Raw genomic sequence first — 19,858 nt, 5'->3', positions numbered from 1 at the left:
GGAACGGCGGCTGGGTGCCAGGGTTTCCTCCTTCAACTGGAACTATACCTGGCTACCGTGCGTCCTGCTCCCTCCGGAGAGGAGAGCGTGAGCGCCCTCGTCTCCTGCTTGACTGGGCGAGCCCTTGAGTGGGCCAACGCAGTGTGGAAATGGTCCGGACTCGGCGAGGATAATTACCCAGAGTTCACCCGCCGATTCCGAGCTGTTTTTGACCATCCACCAGAGGGTCGGGCGGCGGGTGAACGGCTGTTCCACCTGCGTCAGGAGACGAGGAGCGTACAGGACTTTGCTCTGGAGTTCAGGACCTTGGCCGCAGGAGCAGGATGGAACAACAGGGCCTTGATCGATCATTTCAGATGCAGTCTCAGGGAGGACATCCGCAGGGAGCTGGCATGTCGGGACACCACATTCACACTGGATGAACTCATTGACTTGGCTATCCGTCTCGACAACCTGCTGGCTGCCCGCGGGTGTTCGGATCAGGCCCTGTCGTTTCCACTTCCCAGCCCTCCTGCCCCTATCCCTATGGAATTAGGAGGGGCGGCTTCGAGGGGGACCGGAGGACAAGTGTCCTCCAGCACCAGTTGTGGTCGACGAGGGCACAAGTCCGACCGGTGCTGGAGAAACTCGTCTGGGAGTCGGGAGGGAACTCGGAGCACTGCTCGATCACCCCAGGTGAGTAAGCACCAGACTCACCCAGAGCTTCCTGTCGGTCATGTGTATGTGTTGACTTCTTTCCCTGGGTTTTTCCCCTCTCTACAGCATAAGGCGCTAGTCGATTCAGGCGCAGCTGGGAATTTCATGGATCATGGGCTTGCGTTAAGGCTTGCGTTAAGGGATTCCCCTGATGCCGTTAGACCTACCTTTCCCCGTGCACTCCTTAGATAGCCGACCATTAGGGTCAGGAGTAATTAGGGAGGCTACGGTGCCGCTGGACATGGTAACGCAGGGGGATCATAAGGAGCAGATTAGTCTGTTCCTTATAGATTCACCTGCGTTTCCAGTGGTGTTGGGGGTTCCCTGGTTAGCTCAACACAACCCGGTGATTTCCTGGCGACAGGGGGCTCTTAAGGGGTGGTCAGAGGAGTGTTCAGGTAGGTGTATAGGAGTTGCCGTTGGTGCGACTACGGTGGAGAGTCCAGACCAAGTTTCCACCGTGCGCATTCCCTCTGAATATGCCGATTTGGCTGTCGCCTTCAGTAAAAAGAGGGCGACCCAATTACCACCTCATCATCGAGAGGACTGCGCGATAAACCTTCTGGAGAACGCTGCACTTCCTAGGAGTCACGTGTATCCATTGTCCCAGGAGGAGACGGTAGCGATCCGCATCACCCGTCTCCTCGAGCTTCTTTTTTGTGAAGAAGAAGGATGGAGGTCTGCGTCCGTGCATTGATTATAGAGGTCTAAATTCCATCACAGTGGGGTTTAGTTACCCACTACCTCTCATCGCTACGGCGGTGGAATCATTTCACGGGGCGCGCTTCTTCACAAAGCTGGACCTGAGGAGCGCGTATAATCTGGTGCGTATCCGGGGAGGAGATGAGTGGAAAACCGCATTTAGTACTACATCTGGTCATTATGAGTACCGCGTCATGCCATACGGGTTGAAGAATGCTCCAGCCGTCTTCCAATCCTTCGTAGATGAGATTCTCCGAGACCTGCTCGGGCAGGGAGTGGTAGTGTACATCGATGACATCTTGATCTATTCTCCCACACGCGCGGCGCATGTGTCTCTGGTGCGTAAGGTACTTGGGCGACTGCTGGAGCATGACCTGTATTGCAAGGCGGAGAAATGTGAGTTTTTCAAACAGTCCGTTTCCTTCCTGGGGTATCGTATTTCCACCTCCAGGGTGGTGATGGAGGATGACTGCGTTACAGCCGTGCGTAATTGGCCGACTCCGACCACGGTGAAAGAAGTGCAGCGGTTTTTAGGGTTTCCCAATTACTACCGGAGGTTTATCCGGGGTTCTGGTCAGGTGGCTGCTCCCATCACCTCACTGCTGAAGGAAGGACTGGTGCGCTTGCACTGGTCAGCAGAGGCGGGCAGAGCCTTCAGTCGTTTGAAGGAGCTGTTCACCAATGCGCCCGTGTTGGCGCATCCGGACCCCTCTTTAGCGTTCATAGTGGAGGTGGATGCGTCCGAGGCTGGGGTCAGAGCCGTGCTGTCCCAACGATCGGGCGTGCCACCCAAGCTCCGCCAGTGTGCTTTCTTTTCGAGCAAGTTCAGCCCAGCGGAGCGAAACTATGATGTGGGGGACCGGGAGTTGTTAGCTGTAGTCAAGGCTCTGAAGGTGTGGAGACATTGGCTTGAGGGGGCTAAACACCCTTTTCTCATCTGGACTGACCATCGTAATCTCGAGTATATCCGGGCAGCGAAGAGACTAAATCCACATCAGGTTAGATGGGCCATGTTTTTTACCAGGTTCCGGTTTACCCTCTCATACCGGCCAGGCTCCCAAAACACCAAAGCCGACGCGCTGTCCCGCTTCTATGATACCGAGGAGCGGTCCGTTGAGCCAACTCCCATCATTCCACCGTCATGTCTCGTGGCACCGGTGGTATGGGAGGTGGACGCGGAGATAGAGGAGGCCTCGCGGTCAGAGCTGGCCCCCTAACTGTCCAGTGGGGACTCAGTATGTGCCGAGGGGGTCCGGGACAAGCTGATCCGGTGGGCTCATACTCTCCCCTCCTCGGGTCATCCTGGCATCGAGAGGACAGTGCGGAGTCTGAGAGGGAGATACTGGTGGCCCACGCTGGCTAAAGACGTGAGATTTTATGTCTCACTTTATGTTTCACAGAAAAAAATAATACAATGATGGAAAGACCTGTGTGCTGTCCTTGTTAGTGCAGACAGAGTAGAGCTCCAACTTCTTAATCATAGCCTTAATTTTGTCCCGCACATTGAATATAGTTGAGGGAGTCCCTGTGATCCTAGATGCAGATCATTCAGGCGAGAAAAAAACATCACCCAGATCGGCCTGTCGTGTAGGAAATTCACCTTGCAAGCAGTCAGACAAGTGAAAATTATGATCAGTAAAGAAAACTTTAAGCTCGTCTCTCAATTCAAAACAATGTGTCAATACTTTGCCCCTTGAAAACCAGCACACTTCTGTATGTTGTAAAATGGTTGTTACATGGTCGCTGCCTGTCACGGTCATCATAAAGCGGAGACCAAGGCGCAGCGTGGTAAGCGAACATAACTCATTAATTAAAAAGAGAACACTGAACAGAACTAAACAAAACGAACCGTGATGCACTATGGCTAGTGCAGAACAGGCAACTAAACATAGTTTGTGGGTTGTTATTCTATCCAAGGAATATGGCTACCTAAATATGGTCCCCAATCAGAGACAACGATAAACAGCTGCCTCTGATTGAGAACCAATCTAGGCAACCATAGACATATAAACACCTAGACTAGAGAAACCCCATAAACATACCGAAAATCACTAGACAATACAAAAACTACACAAACCACCCTTGTCACACTCTGACCTAACCAAATAATAAAGAAAACAAAGATAACTAAGGTCAGGGTGGGACACTGCCCATATCATTGCATAGTGCAGAAAATACGAGAGTTCAGGGACCTTGCTTTAACAAAGTTAACCATTTTCACTGTAGTGTCCAAAACGTCTTTCAAGCTGTTAGGCATTCCTTTTAATCAAGTCCTCCACAATAGTATGGGGCCTGCCTGTCCTAGCCACTTGGTAGCTCACAATATAAGACTCTTCTAGCCCCTTCTTATTTAATGGTATCTGTTGCTTTTATACGTCTTACTACTTGAAAGTCACCTTAATTCTCGCAAAAAAACCTCCTGTGGCTTATTTTTCAAATTGGCATGTTTTATTTCTAAATGTTTGCACGTGTGTTAAGGTTTCATTGAGTTGTGAGACAGTACTTTTGCACATATAACACACTGTGGCTGAGGAAAGGCACTACTCCCAATATAAGTGAACCCCCAAATCAATGTAGTTCTCATCATATTTGCACCTCTTCGATGGTCCCTGTCTGGTGTCCGGTGATTTCCTGGGTAAGGGGGCAGTAGCTCTTCAGCTGCATCAGATTCACAACTGTCAGTGTAGAATTGCTGATGCTGGCATTGGATGTGCTCGTGGAAGCAGAACGACTTGTGTCATCAACAGGTGCTGGTAGTAGCAATACTACCAGTAGAGCTGATCAGTGTCTCTAAGGACGCGGGCCGTACTTTTTAAAAAGCATTTATCCATTTTCGAGTTAATGTGATTGGATGTTCATTATTCGACTAGGCTACCTGCATTTGCCATTGTGTTGTTATTTCGCTGAACACTAGATGGTTTCATTTTATTTTTGGCAGTGAAACGAGGCTACTCAGGTGAGACAAATACCTCACCCAAACGTTGGAAAATATAAATGGACTGTTTGAAAATGTGAACAGGTATTCCTAGTTTGGGAATACCTGTTTTAGGGGAAGTGTTTGTTAGAGTGGTTCTTTCAAAATACCACCCGGTGGTTCTCTGTCGAGTTTACTAGACTAAAGTACTTAAACAGCTGCAGACTGAATGTTTCAGAGTTTCTAACCATTTTGTCCCTTTCAGCTTTGTGCATGACACAAGTAATTTTTCCAACAATTGTTTACAGACAGATTATTTCTGATCTTAAGACATCAGTCAGGAAAAGCCGTAAGACGTTTAAGCTTGGTTGCAAATGGGCAATGACTCCAAGCATACTTCCAAAGTTGTGGCAAAATGGCTTAAGGACAACAAAGTCAAGGCATTGGAGTGGCCATCACAAAGCCCTGACCTCAATCCCAAAGAAAAGTTGTGGGCAGAACTGAAAAAGCGTGTGCGAGCAAGGAGGCCTACAAACCTGACTCAGTTACACCAGCTCTGTCAGGAGGAATGGGCCAAAATTCACTTAACTTATTGTGGGAAGCTTGTGGAAGGCAACCCAAAACATTTGACCCAAGTTAAACAATTTAAAGGCAATGCTACCAAATACTAATTGAGTGTTTGTAAACTTCTGACCCACTGGGAATGTGATGAAAGAAATAAAAGCTGAAAGAAATAATTCTCTACTATTACTCTGACAATTCATATTCTTAAAATAAAGTGGTGTTCCGAACTGACCTTTAACAATACATTTTTACTCTGATTAAATGTCAGGAATTATGAAAGACTCCGTTTAAATGTATTTGGCTAAGGTGTATGTAAACTTCTGATTTCAACTGTACTGTTCAATCTGTAAGGTCTCAGTCGAGCAGTGAATTTCCAAAACAGATTCAAGCACAAAGACCAGGGAAGTTTTCCAATGTTTCACAAAGGGCACCTATTGGTAGATGGGTAAAAAAAAAAGACGGAATATATTTAAGCATGGTGAAGTCATTAATTACACTTTGGATGTTGTATCAATACACCCAGTCACGACAAAGATACAGGCGTCCTTCCTAACTCAGTTGCCGGAGAGGAAGGAAACCACTAAGGGATTTCACCATACTAACCTAATTGACAGAGTGGTCTAAGGCACTGCATCTCAGTGCTAGAGGTGTCACTTGTGAGAACAGAAATGACAAGATTATGTTATAATACTGTGATTGCATCGAAATAGGGGGGTTTTAGAACACTCATCTGAGTGTGGACTGAAAGTGTACCTGGGAGGTTTAACACTGACAGTAGATTTACGATGGATTGGTGATAAAACAGCATTCCATTCCATGATTAATGTCTGTCTGTTGGTAACAGGGAGAACCAATCTCCAGTTTCTTGAAAGAAATGATTTAGTATTCTAGGATGCATTAGTATTTTTGTACAAGCAAGCAGTAAATGAACTCGAGACAGATATTTGGCACCATGTAAATCTTGATGTCTGTTGCATGAGAGCAAAAAGTACCTTTTGTATAAATTCTCTCATCTGTGATTTGTCATGAACATCCAGGAGGATGGACTGTGCTATAAAATGCTGTGGCTTTTAATCCTGCTGGTTGGGCTCTCAACGAATCACCTACGGGAGGGTGGTTGACAAACTCCATTATTTCAGTAATTACATAATAAAGTTAACTTGTTTTTAAGAAATGTAATTCAATTTTGATTCAAATAATTTCATGACAATTTTGGCGACGATGAATGAACTTCATTTATCTGATTTTTCCCAGTGAAATGCAGGTTAACCGTGCACGGGGAGTTGCATTAGATGCAGCTGGGGAAAGCCATACTCCACTATTCGGAGCAGATCGGATCCCCACCTGCCTGGGAGCGTCAGCTGAATGGATACATCATTTAGAACAGAATTGGATTAAGGGTGAGACTGGTTTCTTACAATGTTTGAACTTGAAAGTGCACAGAATTGATAGTACTAATTAGACATTAATTGAACATTGATGTCGGAGTGGACAATCTGTCAATAAGCGATGATAAGATAAGAAAAAATAAAGATAAGAAAAAGATAAAAGCTCCCGTTGAGGGTATGCTCAGAGCAAGGTCTTCCTTAAGAGGGCCACAGCTGGGGCAACTGAGTTGAGTTGATAAGAGTGTCCTTAAGTGAGGTATCCTTGGACATGATTGTTAATCAGCCAGTTGCGGGCAACCAAAAGTCCAGATCCGTGGTTCTGGGTTTGATCACAGTTGGACTGGTGAGGTAACTTATTGAACGAGGAACTAGAGTGCAGGAAACTCCTTGCGAGGGCATCTGGCTTGGTGAAGTTAAAATTATAACTATAATTATAATGAAATGTTTATATTTGGGTAATATTTTGATAATGTTATGGGTTTCCCTGTTCATATAGACAGGGTTTGAAATCCTGTGTGGGTAATCTTTGTAAAAGCATTCTGTGTGGGCGTGGTAGGTTGACTCTGTGAGGGTGATCTTTCAATGATGTTCTGTGTGGACATCTGACCAAGTCTGTGTGAGTGGTCTGACCATTCCTGTGTGGATGGTTATTTAGTCATGTTTTGTGTGAGCATTTGATCAATCCTGTGCGGGTGATCATTAAGGTTCTGTGCGAGCCTGAGAGAAATAATAATTAGTAGATAAGTTAATGATATGCAATGGTTTCAAATAGTTAGGCACATATGTGAAAGCTATAAACCAAATCCACCTATTGAAGTAAGAAAATATTCCTGCAGGTGATAAAAATTGATTAAGTGAAATAATGTATAGACATTTGCATAATAAGATGATTGACATTTGCATAATAAGTATTGATATAATGTTATCGTGGGGTTCCGTCCATCACTGGGCATCATAGAATATCTCGGGGGGGTATTGAGAGCGGGATGTTAGCAGCAAGTCTATAGTTTCTGGGAGGCTGGACTTTTCCGTGGTTTCTGGGAGGACAGAGCCATTTAGGATCCCATGACAGGGCAGGGCAGTGTCTGGGAAAGTTCCGTTTTTTTCCCCGGCTGGGAGAATGTTTGTGAACATGGATGGGTGGCTGTGAGTACCTAAGAATTTCTAACGTTCTATATGGATTCTGTGAAGACATGAACATCTGATAAATTGTATGTGTGTATAATAGATTACTAGAGATTTGATAAAAGTAATACTGGGAATATAATGAGATGCAACTTAAACAACCCATACATACAGTAGACATACTTTAGTTTCAGAGTTGGTCCCTTTGATAAAGATGGTTTACGCATGATTAAACTCTACAAAGTCTGGCCAATTGTTTCAGAAACGGATTGGAGTGTGTCCAGGCACAGCGCAAGGATTTTCTCTCTCCCGGGGCTAAGGGAGGGTTTGACCAATACGTGCGTGCGGGTGCTAAGAAGATAGTCGATTTTCATGACTTTAGAGCTATAAGGAAGTTCTCGCTTTTTTCAATAAAAGCAGATATGGCACACAGCACATTAGATGTAAATGTGGTTTTTAATTGAATTTGACCAAATATTAAACAAAATAGCTATACGCCTAATACAGGTGACCACAATGCAATGACAAAAACGTCAGAAATGAATAATATCCAATGTGCAGCCACAACGAGAAGTGCAATGCATTTAACCCATGCCTGTTAACTGTGCACACACTTGTAAAACGAACTGGCTATCATCACAATCTTAGTGATTATATTTCTATTGCAAAAATCATTGTAGGCCAACAATATGCTGCGTCTTCTTGTTCCATCCAGATCAGCGCGATTGAATCATGTTCCCACCACCGGACATGCGCACTCTGTCAATAAATGAAAGGCCTTTCAGTTACTCACCAAGTGTGACAGCCATGTTGTTTTCTACGTCTCCTCTCTGTGAAAGTACCTGGTATGCAGTGCAACGCAATGACTCCACACCTCCTCTCATATACTCTCTGTTCTCTCTAGTTTCGAATGTCCATCACTTAGAGCATTGCATATTTATGCTCTACACTAGAGTTGTGTCTTGAATAAACTTGTGGCCTTCTTCCAGTTCTGGTAGCCATCAAGGGTAAATGCCGCCTTCTCTCCACCATGGTTTCCTGGACGTTGAAAGTGGAGGCATGCAATGATCAATTTTTCCATTGATCATCCTTGAGACGTTTCTACAACTTGATTGGGGTCCACCTGTGGCAAACTCAATTGATTGGGCATGATTAGGAAAGGAAAACACCTGTCTGTATAAGGTCCCACAGTTGACAGTGCATGCCAGAGCAAAAACCAAGCTATAAGGTTGAAGGAATTGTCTGTAGAGTTCCAAGACAGGATTGTGTCGAGGCACAGATCTGGGGAAGGGTTCCAAAAGATGTCTGAAGCATTGAAGGTCCCTAAGAACACAGTGGCCATCATTCTTAAATTAAAAGAAGTTTGGAACCACCAAGACTCTTCCAAGTGAACTGAGCAATTGGGGGAGAAGTGCATTGGTTAGGGAGGTGACCAAGAACCCCATGGTCACTCTGACAGAGTGAGCCCGGACTTGAACCCGATTAAACATCTCTGAAAAGACCAGAAAATAGCTGTGCAGCAACGCTCCCCATCCAATTTGACAGCTTGAGAATATCTGCAGAGAAGAATGGGAGAAACACTCCAAATACCAGTGTGCTAAGCTTGTAGTGTCATACCCAAGAAGACTTGAGGCTGCAATCACTGCCAATGGTACAAAGTACTGAGTAAAGGGTATGAATACTTATGTAAATGTGATATTTCAGTCTTTTATATTTAATACATTTGCAAGCAATACAAAATAAGATGTTGCTTTGTCATTGTGGGTTATTGTGTAGATTGAGGGGGAAAAAAGAATTTAATAAATTTTAGAATAAGTCTAACGTAACAAAATGTGGAAAAAGTCAAGGGGTCTGAATATTTTCCGAATGCACTGTAAATCCGATTTTTATAGACTTGCTAAAGTGCAATTTCCACAAAAATGTTTTACTGCTGTGACTCCTAGGAAGATTTTAACCCACTTATCTCCAACATTTCTCCCGAGTTTTCACCATATTTTTTTTTTTACAAAGTTGCACTACCCAAAAGGTAGGCTATTTAATTGGTGGAACGACCCAACTAATACCCAGTGCGCGTGTGTAATGTATTTACACTCAGAATGTAAATGTCAGAGCGAGAAGGATTACAAGCTGTCATGACTTCCGCTGAAGTCGGTCCCTCTCCTTGTTCGGGCGGCGTTCGGCGGTCGACGTCACCGGTCTTCTAGCCATCGCCGCTCCACCTTTCATTTTCCATTTGTTTTGTCTTGTTTTTCCCCACACACCTGGTTCACATTCCCTTATCAGACTAAATGTACATTACCCTCTGTTTCCCCCATGTCTGTGTGTGGAATTGTTCTTTGTGTAGGGTGTTACGCTACAGGCTGGCTTGCGCTAGGTTTCAAACCTAGGTTTGTTTGTTTTGTTTAATCCGGTTCTTGTTACCGTGGTTGTGCTTTGTGCTGCCTCGCCTGTGCCTTTGGGCCAGGGTGTATATTAAAGTTCTCCTGTTATCACCCATCTCTGCTCTCCTGCGCCTGACTTCCCGGCAAACAGTCAGTCACCCCGTTACACAAGCATGGCGAAAGGAAAGCAAGTTTGCATTCCTTCTATCAAGAAAAATAAATGGATACATACTGTACATACACAGCTGACTATCAAAACCATCTTATTGACCACATTGGGAAAATGCAAAACAGGGAGATTCCACTAATGACGAGTGGATGGTGTGGCTGGGAAGAGAATAATCTGGGCTTTTGTGATGGGCTTCACTTCTCATGCACACACAAATGGTATACTCACTTCTCCTCAATAGGGTCTGGCGCCAACAGATACACTAGATGGCATCGAACATCTCATTCCAAAATCATGAGCATTAATATGGAGTTGGTACCCCCCTTTGCTGAAATAACAGCATCCACTTTTCTGGGAAGGCTTTCCACTAGATATTTTAACATTGCTACATCGACTGCAAGCCACGAGCATTAATGAGGTCGGGCACTGATGTTGGGCGATTAGGCCTGGCTCGCAGTCGACATTCCAATTCATCCCAAAGGTGTTCGATGGGGTTGAAGTCAGAGATCTGTGGAGGCCAGTCAAGTTCTTCCACACCGATCTCGACAAACCATTTCTGTATGGACCTCGCTTTGTGCACAGGGGAATTGTCATGAGGAAACAGGGAAGGGCCTTCCCCAACAAAGTTGGAAGCACAGAATTGTCTAGAATGTTATTATATGCTGTAGCGTTAATATTTCCCATCATTGGAACTAAGGGGCCCAGCCCAAACCATGAAAAGTAGTCCCAGACCATTATTTCTCCTCCATCAAACTTTACAGTTGACACTATACATTGGGGCAGGTAGTGTTCTCCTGGCATCCTCCAAGCACAGATTTGTCCAGACTGCCAGATGGTGGTGCATCACTCCAGAGAAGGCGTTTCCAGAGTCCAATGGCGGTGAGCTTTACACCACTCCAGCTGATGCTTGGCTTTGTGCATAGTTATTTTGCCTGTGCTTAGCTTTATTATGTTTATTTTCATCCTACAAAACTCCCTAGTCCTTGCCGATGACAAGCATACCCATAACATGGTTCAGCCACCACCATGCTTGAAAATGTGAAGAGTGGTACTCAGTGATGTGTTGGATTTGCCCAAACATAACACTTGTTTCTGTTTTTTATTTTGTGTTTCATTTTTTTATTTTGAATACATTTGCTAAATAAAAAAATAAAAACGTTTTTGTTTTGTCATTTTTGGGTATTGTGTGTATATTGATGAGGGGGAAAAAACGAATGAATACATTTTAGAATAACGTAACAAAATGTGAAGAAAGGGAAGGGGTCTGAATACTTTCTGAATGCACTGTATTGAATCTTCCACGTGGTCTACATTAAACAACACTTATTTAATATAACAGGCTTTTAAAATGTCAATATTTAAATTTAAAAATGTAAATATTGGTACACAATTTCTACTTAAAATACCAAAACGGTACAGAAAAGGCACTCTTCATGTAGCGACCCAGTTATAGCTCATTGCTCTCAAAAGTATTCAGACATTCAATATTCAGACATTTAAGTGGCAGACATTCTTTTTGTGACTTTATTTAGTTGTTTTTTTTGTTCATTGAAGAGCTACGGGTACAATATCAAAATGTTATATTCCGTTAAGATCATATTTCAGACTCATTATTTCACACATGTACAGTATATTCCTGTTGTACCTGTGCCACAAAACATTTTAAAAAAGGTACATAACTACAATTGATCATTTTTATCCTATTACAGATGAAGTAATAATACAATTCAGTATGTACAGGAAAAGAAAACACAAAAATAAGTGGGCCTCCACCCCCTCTGCAACTGGATCCTGGACTTCCTGAGGGGCCGCCCCCAGGTGGTAAGGGTAGGTAACAACACATCTGCCACGCTGATCCTCAAAACAGGGGCCCCTCAGGGTGCATGCTTAGTCCCTGTTCACTCATGACTGCATGGCAAAGCACGACTCCAACACCATTAAATATGCCGATGACACAACAGTGGTAAGCCTGATCACCGACAACAATGAGACAGTCTATAGGGAGGAGGTCAGAGACTGGCCGTGTGGTGCCAGGATAACAACCTTTCCCTCAATGTGATCAAGACAAAGGAGACGATTGTGGACTACAGGAAAAGGAGGACTGAGCCCGCCCCCATTCTCATCATCGGGGCTGTAGTGGAACAGGTTGAGAGCTTCAAGTTCCTTGGTATCTACATCAACAAACTGTCCTGGTCCAAACACACCAAGACAGTTGTGAAGAGGGCACGACATCGCCTATTCCCCCTCAATATATATATATATTTAGATATATATTTATAGATTTGAATTGAAGTGTTGTGTACTCACCTTTGGTCTAATCATTTTCCCATTATCTCAAAACTGTTCCCATCCCAATTGCTACCATGGTTATGCATATAATTTGCTGGTTCATTTCAATCCAAATCTAGTCGCTGAGGCGTTACAGATTGCGCCACAGAAATGTAAAAGGTAATTTACGATTGGGCCGGTTATGCAGCGTTTACCGGGAACGTAGTCTCCGCTAATGTGGAAATATTGCCTTTAACTTTCAATCACGCTGTAACATTGAACACGGATCGGATTGAATAGAGCCCCAAGTGTCAAGAAACCATCTCGTTTGGCTTTTCTTGTCAGGCGGCAATGGAAACAGTTCTACATTTAAGCATTGATGCTTTCTTGCATCAATTTTCCCTTCATCGTCGTGGCGTGGCCTGCTTGTGCTCTGTCTTACATGCTCTGTCTGCTAGCATTCTCTTTTTTGCCTTTCAAAGTTTGCATCTTTAAATGACCATATAAAATACTGGAAACAGAGGGTATGATGCTGATGAGTTTCTGTACATAACTTTTTGAATGTCAAATATCTGTAACAAAAATAGAAAATACATTTAAAAAAAATATATATATATATATTATGTGTTTCAAAACATGTGCAGGAGCTCGTGTGAAATTAACCTTTTAAAGACATTTATGTATGTATGTATGTATGTATGTATGTATGTATGTATGTATGTATGTATGTATGTATGTATGTATGTATGTATGTATGTATGTATGTATGTATGTATGTATGTATGTATGTATGTATGTATGTATGTATGTATGTATGTATGTATGCTATCAGAAAGAAATGAGGTGCGTAGCTAGGTAAGTGTGTCATTGTAGCAAAGTAATTATAAGCAACAAATCAGAACTCTTAAATGTTTTGTTCTTTTATCTATACAATAGGCAATCATTGATCTTGACATATTACATCTTTCACGGAGTCTTCCGTTTTGATATGGTTATTTTGCCTAAAAACCTTTGGGCCTGCCAATAGAAAAAAACAACTTTGCACTCCTGCCCACTGTCCTGAAGGCATAGCTGCAGGAAGATGTTTGGGGGTGCTGCTTTGAGAGAAAACAAAAGTATCCCTGTGCTGCAGTCCTAATATAGGAGTAGTAAAGGCCCAGTGCACTACTTTTGTGAAATAAATCACAATATAAAAATGTATTTGTATTATTATTGTTTGTATTGTTTTTTTTTTCTCACAAAGTAGTGCACTGTGCCTTTACCACTCCTGTATTTGTTTTTTCAGAGGGCGCTGCAGTACCCTCAGCGCCCCTATGTCCCGTGGCTATGCCCAAAGTGTGTTCAGCATCCCCAGTGGCTCTACAAGTGCATAGATAGAGGGTATACTCCACTGCTCGCCTGCTCTCTAGGTACCATCTCATGAGGAGGCTGAAGCCACAGACTCTGGCCAAACTTGTGTTTTCTAAAGTGAATTCCAAGGCATTTAATAAGGAATTTTTCATTTCAGTTGTATTTAATTATAAGTAAGTCACAGCCTATATGCGCAATTTATAGACTCAAATGATTTAATACAACAAAATGTTGTTTAAATGCTGGGCGCTTAATGTTCCTGCCAGTCTAGAGTGTTGGACTTGCAAATGCTTCATCATTTATTTATTTGTAGACTATAGCCTTGAAATAAAAGGCTAATAAAATAGCCTAAATTATTCATTTTTGTTCCTTCCACTCAACTCGCTCATATACTCTGATCTTGGCACTCCTCCACCATTCTAAAAAATATTTTGGAAGCTATCAAAAGATGTATTAATATACCACTTATTATATTACATAGCCTTTATGCCTCTATTTAGGAAGATACTGACTTTACGGTCAAAATTAATCTACTTGCGCTTTTTAGTCAATTCTGGTACTGGAAAAAAGGTTTCTGATTAATATCGATGTCACATACGCCGAGAGAAGTCAGTTCCCGAGTTCAGTTCTGCTTTAATGTTTCCCAACAATACCTCTGTAACCCACTCTACCTGTTTTTAAAGTTTCCCATCAATACCTCTGTAACCCACTCTACCTGTTTTTAAAGTTTCCCATCAATACCTCTGTAACCCACTCTACCTGTTTTTAAAGTTTCCCATCAATACCTCTGTAACCCACTCTACCTGTTTTTAAAGTTTCCCATCAATACCTCTGTAACCCACTCTGTTTTTAAAGTTTCCCATCAATACCTCTGTAACCCACTCTGTTTTTAAAGTTTCCCATCAATACCTCTGTAACCCACTCTACCTGTTTTTAAAGTTTCCCATCAATACCTCTGTAACCCACTCTACCTGTTTTTAAAGTTTCCCATCAATACCTCTGTAACCCACTCTACCTGTTTTTAAAGTTTCCCAACAATACCTCTGTAACCCACTCTGTTTTTAAAGTTTCCCATCAATACCTCTGTAACCCACTCTACCTGTTTTTAAAGTTTCCCATCAATACCTCTGTAACCCACTCTGTTTTTAAAGTTTCCCATCAATACCTCTGTAACCCACTCTACCTGTTTTTAAAGTTTCCCATCAATACCTCTGTAACCCACTCTGTTTTTAAAGTTTCCCATCAATACCTCTGTAACCCACTCTACCTGTTTTTAAAGTTTCCCAACAATACCTCTGTAACCCACTCTGTTTTTAAAGTTTCCCATCAATACCTCTGTAACCCACTCTACCTGTTTTTAAAGTTTCCCATCAATACCTCTGTAACCCACTCTGTTTTTAAAGTTTCCCATCAATACCTCTGTAACCCACTCTACCTGTTTTTAAAGTTTCCCATCAATACCTCTGTAACCCACTCTACCTGTTTTTAAAGTTTCCCATCAATACCTCTGTAACCCACTCTACCTGTTTTTAAAGTTTCCCATCAATACCTCTGTAACCCACTCTGTTTTTAAAGTTTCCCATCAATACCTCTGTAACCCACTCTACCTGTTTTTAAAGTTTCCCATCAATACCTCTGTAACCCACTCTGTTTTTAAAGTTTCCCATCAATACCTCTGTAACCCACTCTGTTTTTAAAGTTTCCCATCAATACCTCTGTAACCCACTCTACCTGTTTTTAAAGTTTCCCAACAATACCTCTGTAACCCACTCTACCTGTTTTTAAAGTTTTCCATCAATACCTCTGTAACCCACTACCTGTTTTTAAAGTTTCCCATCAATATCTCTTTTCCAACCTTATAGAATCCTAGAAACATTCTACAAACGTCCTCATCGGAAGTGTCAAATGGCACTAGATGCATCTCAGTATTCTTAAATGGATCTTACACTGTCTGTGCTGATCTGAACATAGAGGATAAGGGAAGCCAAATGTCAGAATACATTAAAATATTATTTTGGGTAAAGGAAAGTATGCAATTTTAGACCATTCATAAGGATAATTTATCTATGAAAGGAATTCTCAATTTAAGGTAGCGAGACAGATAAGCACATCATGATATACACACAATGCCAGATGTCTCACGTCCTTGATCTAAAGCATTGCAGCTTTGGGTCCTGCAGTAGAGACCACATTGTCCACATCTCTGTGGGATTCAGTTTGTGCACCACCATGAGCTCCCTGTAAATGCAGGGGTTGAAGTGTGTCACCCCCTGTTTGAGCCCAAAGGTCTTGAAGCCAGAGTGGTGCGTCAGCGTGATGTTCATCTTCTGTAGGCACAAGCCCACAAAGACATCATCAATGGGGAACAGGTCAATGCTGGACGCTGCCACTTCCAGACTCAGCACAGTCTGATTTGACATCAGGTAGCCCCCACCCCCAGCGTATAGAGGATATGGCTTGTTGGGGTACATCTCCCCTGGTATGAAATATTTACTTTGTTTGTCCTGGACTGGATAGCCAGACATGATGTTCCCAGCATACAGTTGCTCGGAGGGCTTGTTGTCCTTAACATATTCCACCAGATTGCTGGTGTGAACAAAAACATCATCGTCCCCTTTGAACACATAGTGTGCCCAGCGGCACTCCAGGCGGAACCATTTGAGGAAGTGGATCTCCTTTAGGGTCAGGTTGAAAAAACTGTCGTCAAAATCCCACTGCAGGATGTCCCCAAACTGTCTGCTCTCCCACTCCAGTACCTGCTGCAGCGGGTAACCCTGTATTGTGTCTGAAGACTTACCTACTAGGAACAATAGTTTCAACTTCTTACCCTGAACATATCCCTTCTTCCCCCATGTGTTCCGAAGTGCAGACCTGCGATCAACCTGGATGGCTGTGGACTTAACGGCCAGCAGGAGAAAGAGGTCATTCTGACAGGGTGTCGGAGACAGCAGGCGGGAGAATGTCCTGCAGTGTTTGTACACGAGGAAGTTGCGGTGGGTAGGTGGAATAGAGGATGAAATGTTGTTCATGGTGTCATTCCGGGAGCACTTGAAGACATCCACAGCGGACTGTGACTGTGGTGGTATGGCGGAGGGAGAAGTGTTCCGGCGCCCATCTGTGTGGTTCACGTGCACTAGTCTGAGGACGCCAATCAACAACGCAGTGCCAATGACAAGGGACCATCTACTGTGGCTCTGGACTCTGAAGAGGATCCTCATGGTTCTGAAAATGAATTGCAAGCACACCACTTTTTAGCCACAAGGAGACAGAATTGGAACTGGTATAGTGGGGAGAACAAGTATTTGATACACTGACTATTTTGCAGGTTTTCCTACTTACAAAGCATGTAGAGGTCTGTAATTTTTTATCATAGGTACACTTAAACTGTGAGAGACGGAATCTAAAACAAAAATCCAGAAAATCACATTGTATGATTTTTAAGTAATTCATTTGCATTTTATTGCATGACATAAGATTTTGATACATCAGAAAAGCAGAACTCAATATTTGGTACAGAAACCTGTGTTTTCAATTACAGAGATCATACGTTTCTTGTAATTCTTGACCAGGTTTGCACACACTGCAGCAGGGATTTTGGCCCACTCCTCCATACAGACCTTCTCCAGATCCTTCAGGTTTTGGGGCTGTCGCTGGGCAATACGGACGTTCAGCTCCCTCCAAAGATTTTCTATTGGGTTCAGGTCTGGACACTGGCTAGGCCACTTCAGGACCTTGAGATGCTCTTACGGAGCCACTCCTTAGTTGCCCTGGCTGTGTGTTTCGGGTCGTTGTCATGCTGGAAGACCCAGCCACGACCATCTTCAATGCTCTTACTGAGGGAAGGAGGTTGTTGGCCAAGATCTTGCAATACATGGCCCCATCCATCCTCCCCTCAATATGGTGCAGTCGTCCTGTCCCCTTTGCAGAAAAGCATCCCAAAGAATGATGTTTCCACCTCCATGCTTCACGGTTGGGATGGTGTTCTTGGGGTTGTACTCATCCTTCTTCCTCCAAACACGGCGAGTGGAGTTTAGACCAAAAAGCTCTATTTTTGTCTCATCAGACCACATGACCTTCTCCCATTCCTCCTCTGGATCATCCAGATGGTCATTGTCAAACTTCAGACGGGCCTGGACATGTGCTGGCTTGAGCAGGGGAACCTTGCGTGCGCTGCAGGATTTTAATCCATCACGGCGTAGTGTGTTACTAATGGTTTTCTTTGAGAGACTGTGGTCCCAGCTCTCTTCAGGTCATTGACCAGGTCCTGCCGTGTAGTTCTGGGCTGATCCCTCACCTTCCTCATGATCATTGATGCCCCACGAGGTGAGATCTTGCATGGAGCCCCAGACCGAGGGTGATTGACCGTCATCTTGAACTTCTTCCATTTTCTAATAATTGCGCCAACAGTTGCCTTCTCACCAAGCTGCTTGCCTATTGTCCTGTAGCCCATCCCAGCCTTGTGCAGGTCTACAATTGTATCCTTGATGTCCTTACACAGATGTCTGCTCTTTGCCATTGTGGAGAGGTTGGAGTCTGTTTGATTGAGTGTATGATTAGGTGTCTTTTATACAGGTAACAAGTTCAAACAGGTGCAGTTAATACAGGTAATGAGTGGAGAACAGGAGGGCTTCTTAAAGAAAAACTAACAGGTTTGTGAGAGCCGGAATTCTTACTGGTTGGTAGGTGATCAAATACTTATGTCATGCAATAAAATGCAAATAAATTACTTAAAAATCATACAATGTGATTTTCTGGATTTTTGTTTTAGATTCCATCTTACGCAGTGTACCTATGATAAAAATTACAGTGTACCTATGATAAAAATTACAGACCTCTACATGCTTTGTAAGTAGGAAAACCTGCAAAATCGTCAGTGTATCAAATATTTGTTCTCCCCACTGTACAGTGCCTTGCGAAAGTATTCGGCCCCCTTGAACTTTGCGACCTTTTGCCACATTTCAGGCTTCAAACATAAAGATATAAAACTGTATCTTTTTGTGAAGAATCAACAACAAGTGGGACACAATCATGAAGTGGAACGACATTTATTGGATATTTCAAAAAAATTTAACAAATCAAAAACTGAAAAATTGGGCGTGCAAAATTATTCAGCCCCCTTAAGTTAATACTTTGTAGCGCCACCTTTTGCTGCGATTACAGCTGTAAGTCGCTTGGGGTATGTCTATCAGTTTTGCACATCGAGAGACTGAAATTTTTTCCCCTTCCTCCTTGCAAAACAGCTCGAGCTCAGTGAGGTTGGATGGAGAGCATTTGTGAACAGCAGTTTTCAGTTCTTTCCACAGATTCTCAATTGGATTCAGGTCTGGACTTTGACTTTAACACCTGGATATGTTTATTTTTGAACCATTCCATTGTAGATTTTGTTTAGAGGTTGCAGTGGAGGTTGTAGAGTAGTGAGCCCTCGACTCCCCTGTTCCATAGATGGTGTCCAGACAATTGGGTAATCTGGTGTGTGTGTGTGTGTGTGTGTGTGTGTGTGTGTGTGTGTGCCAATCAGATTGCAGATTTCTCTGAACCTGTTTGAAAAAATGAATTGTTGAAATTATGTGTTAATTATTAATATGTAATTGGTCTAAGCCTGTGTGTGGGTTGTGTGTTCATGATGTGTGTGCCAATAAGGTTACAGATTTCGCCAAACCTGTTTCAATAAAGAATTGTTGAAATTATAAAAATGTGTTAATTGTTTAGATTTAATTGTGTAATCCTGCGTGGTGTGTGTGTGTGTGTGTACATCTTCTAAATAAAATGTTAAATATATTTAGTTTTATTCATGCATCCTTATGAGAAAGTTAAGAAAACCATCTATGGGAACATTTATCGAATTCCTTTCTTTGTAATCTTCAGAGAACATTCCCAGAATGTTACAAACTCAGTAACCTTCAGAGAGTGTTTCTAACTTTGTAACATTCCACGAACGTTCCCCACTACCTTGAATACAGCCAAAGGAGAACGTTCAAAGAATGTTAAGAAAGCCATCCATTTGAACCTTCAGGAAAGATTGGTGCAATGATCAGGGAACATTCCCACAACCTCCAGAACAAAACTTTTACTGTATAGAGCAAGTTTTCAAGGTGTTTGTGGAGGCTGGGCGTTGTGGTAATTCGGCCATTCTACGGCTCTGGTGGAATTTTCTATACAACATGCTGAGTGCGGGTGCGATCACGGATCTGGTGGCATTTCAGAGAAGCCCCAGATCCATGCATTCTTTGGATGGGTGAATTGTGGATTTTTGTCAATGGGAAAGTTACAACAACAAAAAATGCTTAGGATCGCTAGCTAA

General features: G+C 43.0%; 1 protein-coding gene across 1 annotated transcript; it reads right to left on the bottom strand.

Moving 5' to 3' along the window:
• Positions 1-12,958: 12,958 nt before the first annotated feature.
• LOC112254009 (N-acetyllactosaminide beta-1,3-N-acetylglucosaminyltransferase 4-like) lies at positions 12,959-16,776 on the bottom strand. Its single transcript, XM_024426210.2, has one exon. It carries the CDS (start codon positions 16,773-16,775, stop codon positions 15,696-15,698), a length of 1,080 nt encoding a protein of 359 aa, XP_024281978.1. The 5' UTR covers position 16,776; the 3' UTR covers positions 12,959-15,695.
• Between the last annotated feature and the right edge of the window lie 3,082 nt (positions 16,777-19,858).

Source organism: Oncorhynchus tshawytscha, linkage group LG07 (genome assembly GCF_018296145.1).
Source record: "Oncorhynchus tshawytscha isolate Ot180627B linkage group LG07, Otsh_v2.0, whole genome shotgun sequence".
In the NCBI taxonomy this organism is placed as follows: Eukaryota; Metazoa; Chordata; class Actinopteri; order Salmoniformes; family Salmonidae; genus Oncorhynchus; species Oncorhynchus tshawytscha.
The sequence above is the reverse complement of the archived record's forward strand: the minus strand, read 5'-3'. Positions and strand labels throughout refer to the sequence as shown.

Coding starts and splice junctions, on each gene's coding strand:
- LOC112254009 (XM_024426210.2), bottom strand. CDS start 16,775: ATGAGGATCCTCTTCAGAGTCCAGAGCCACAGTAGATGGTCCCTTGTC.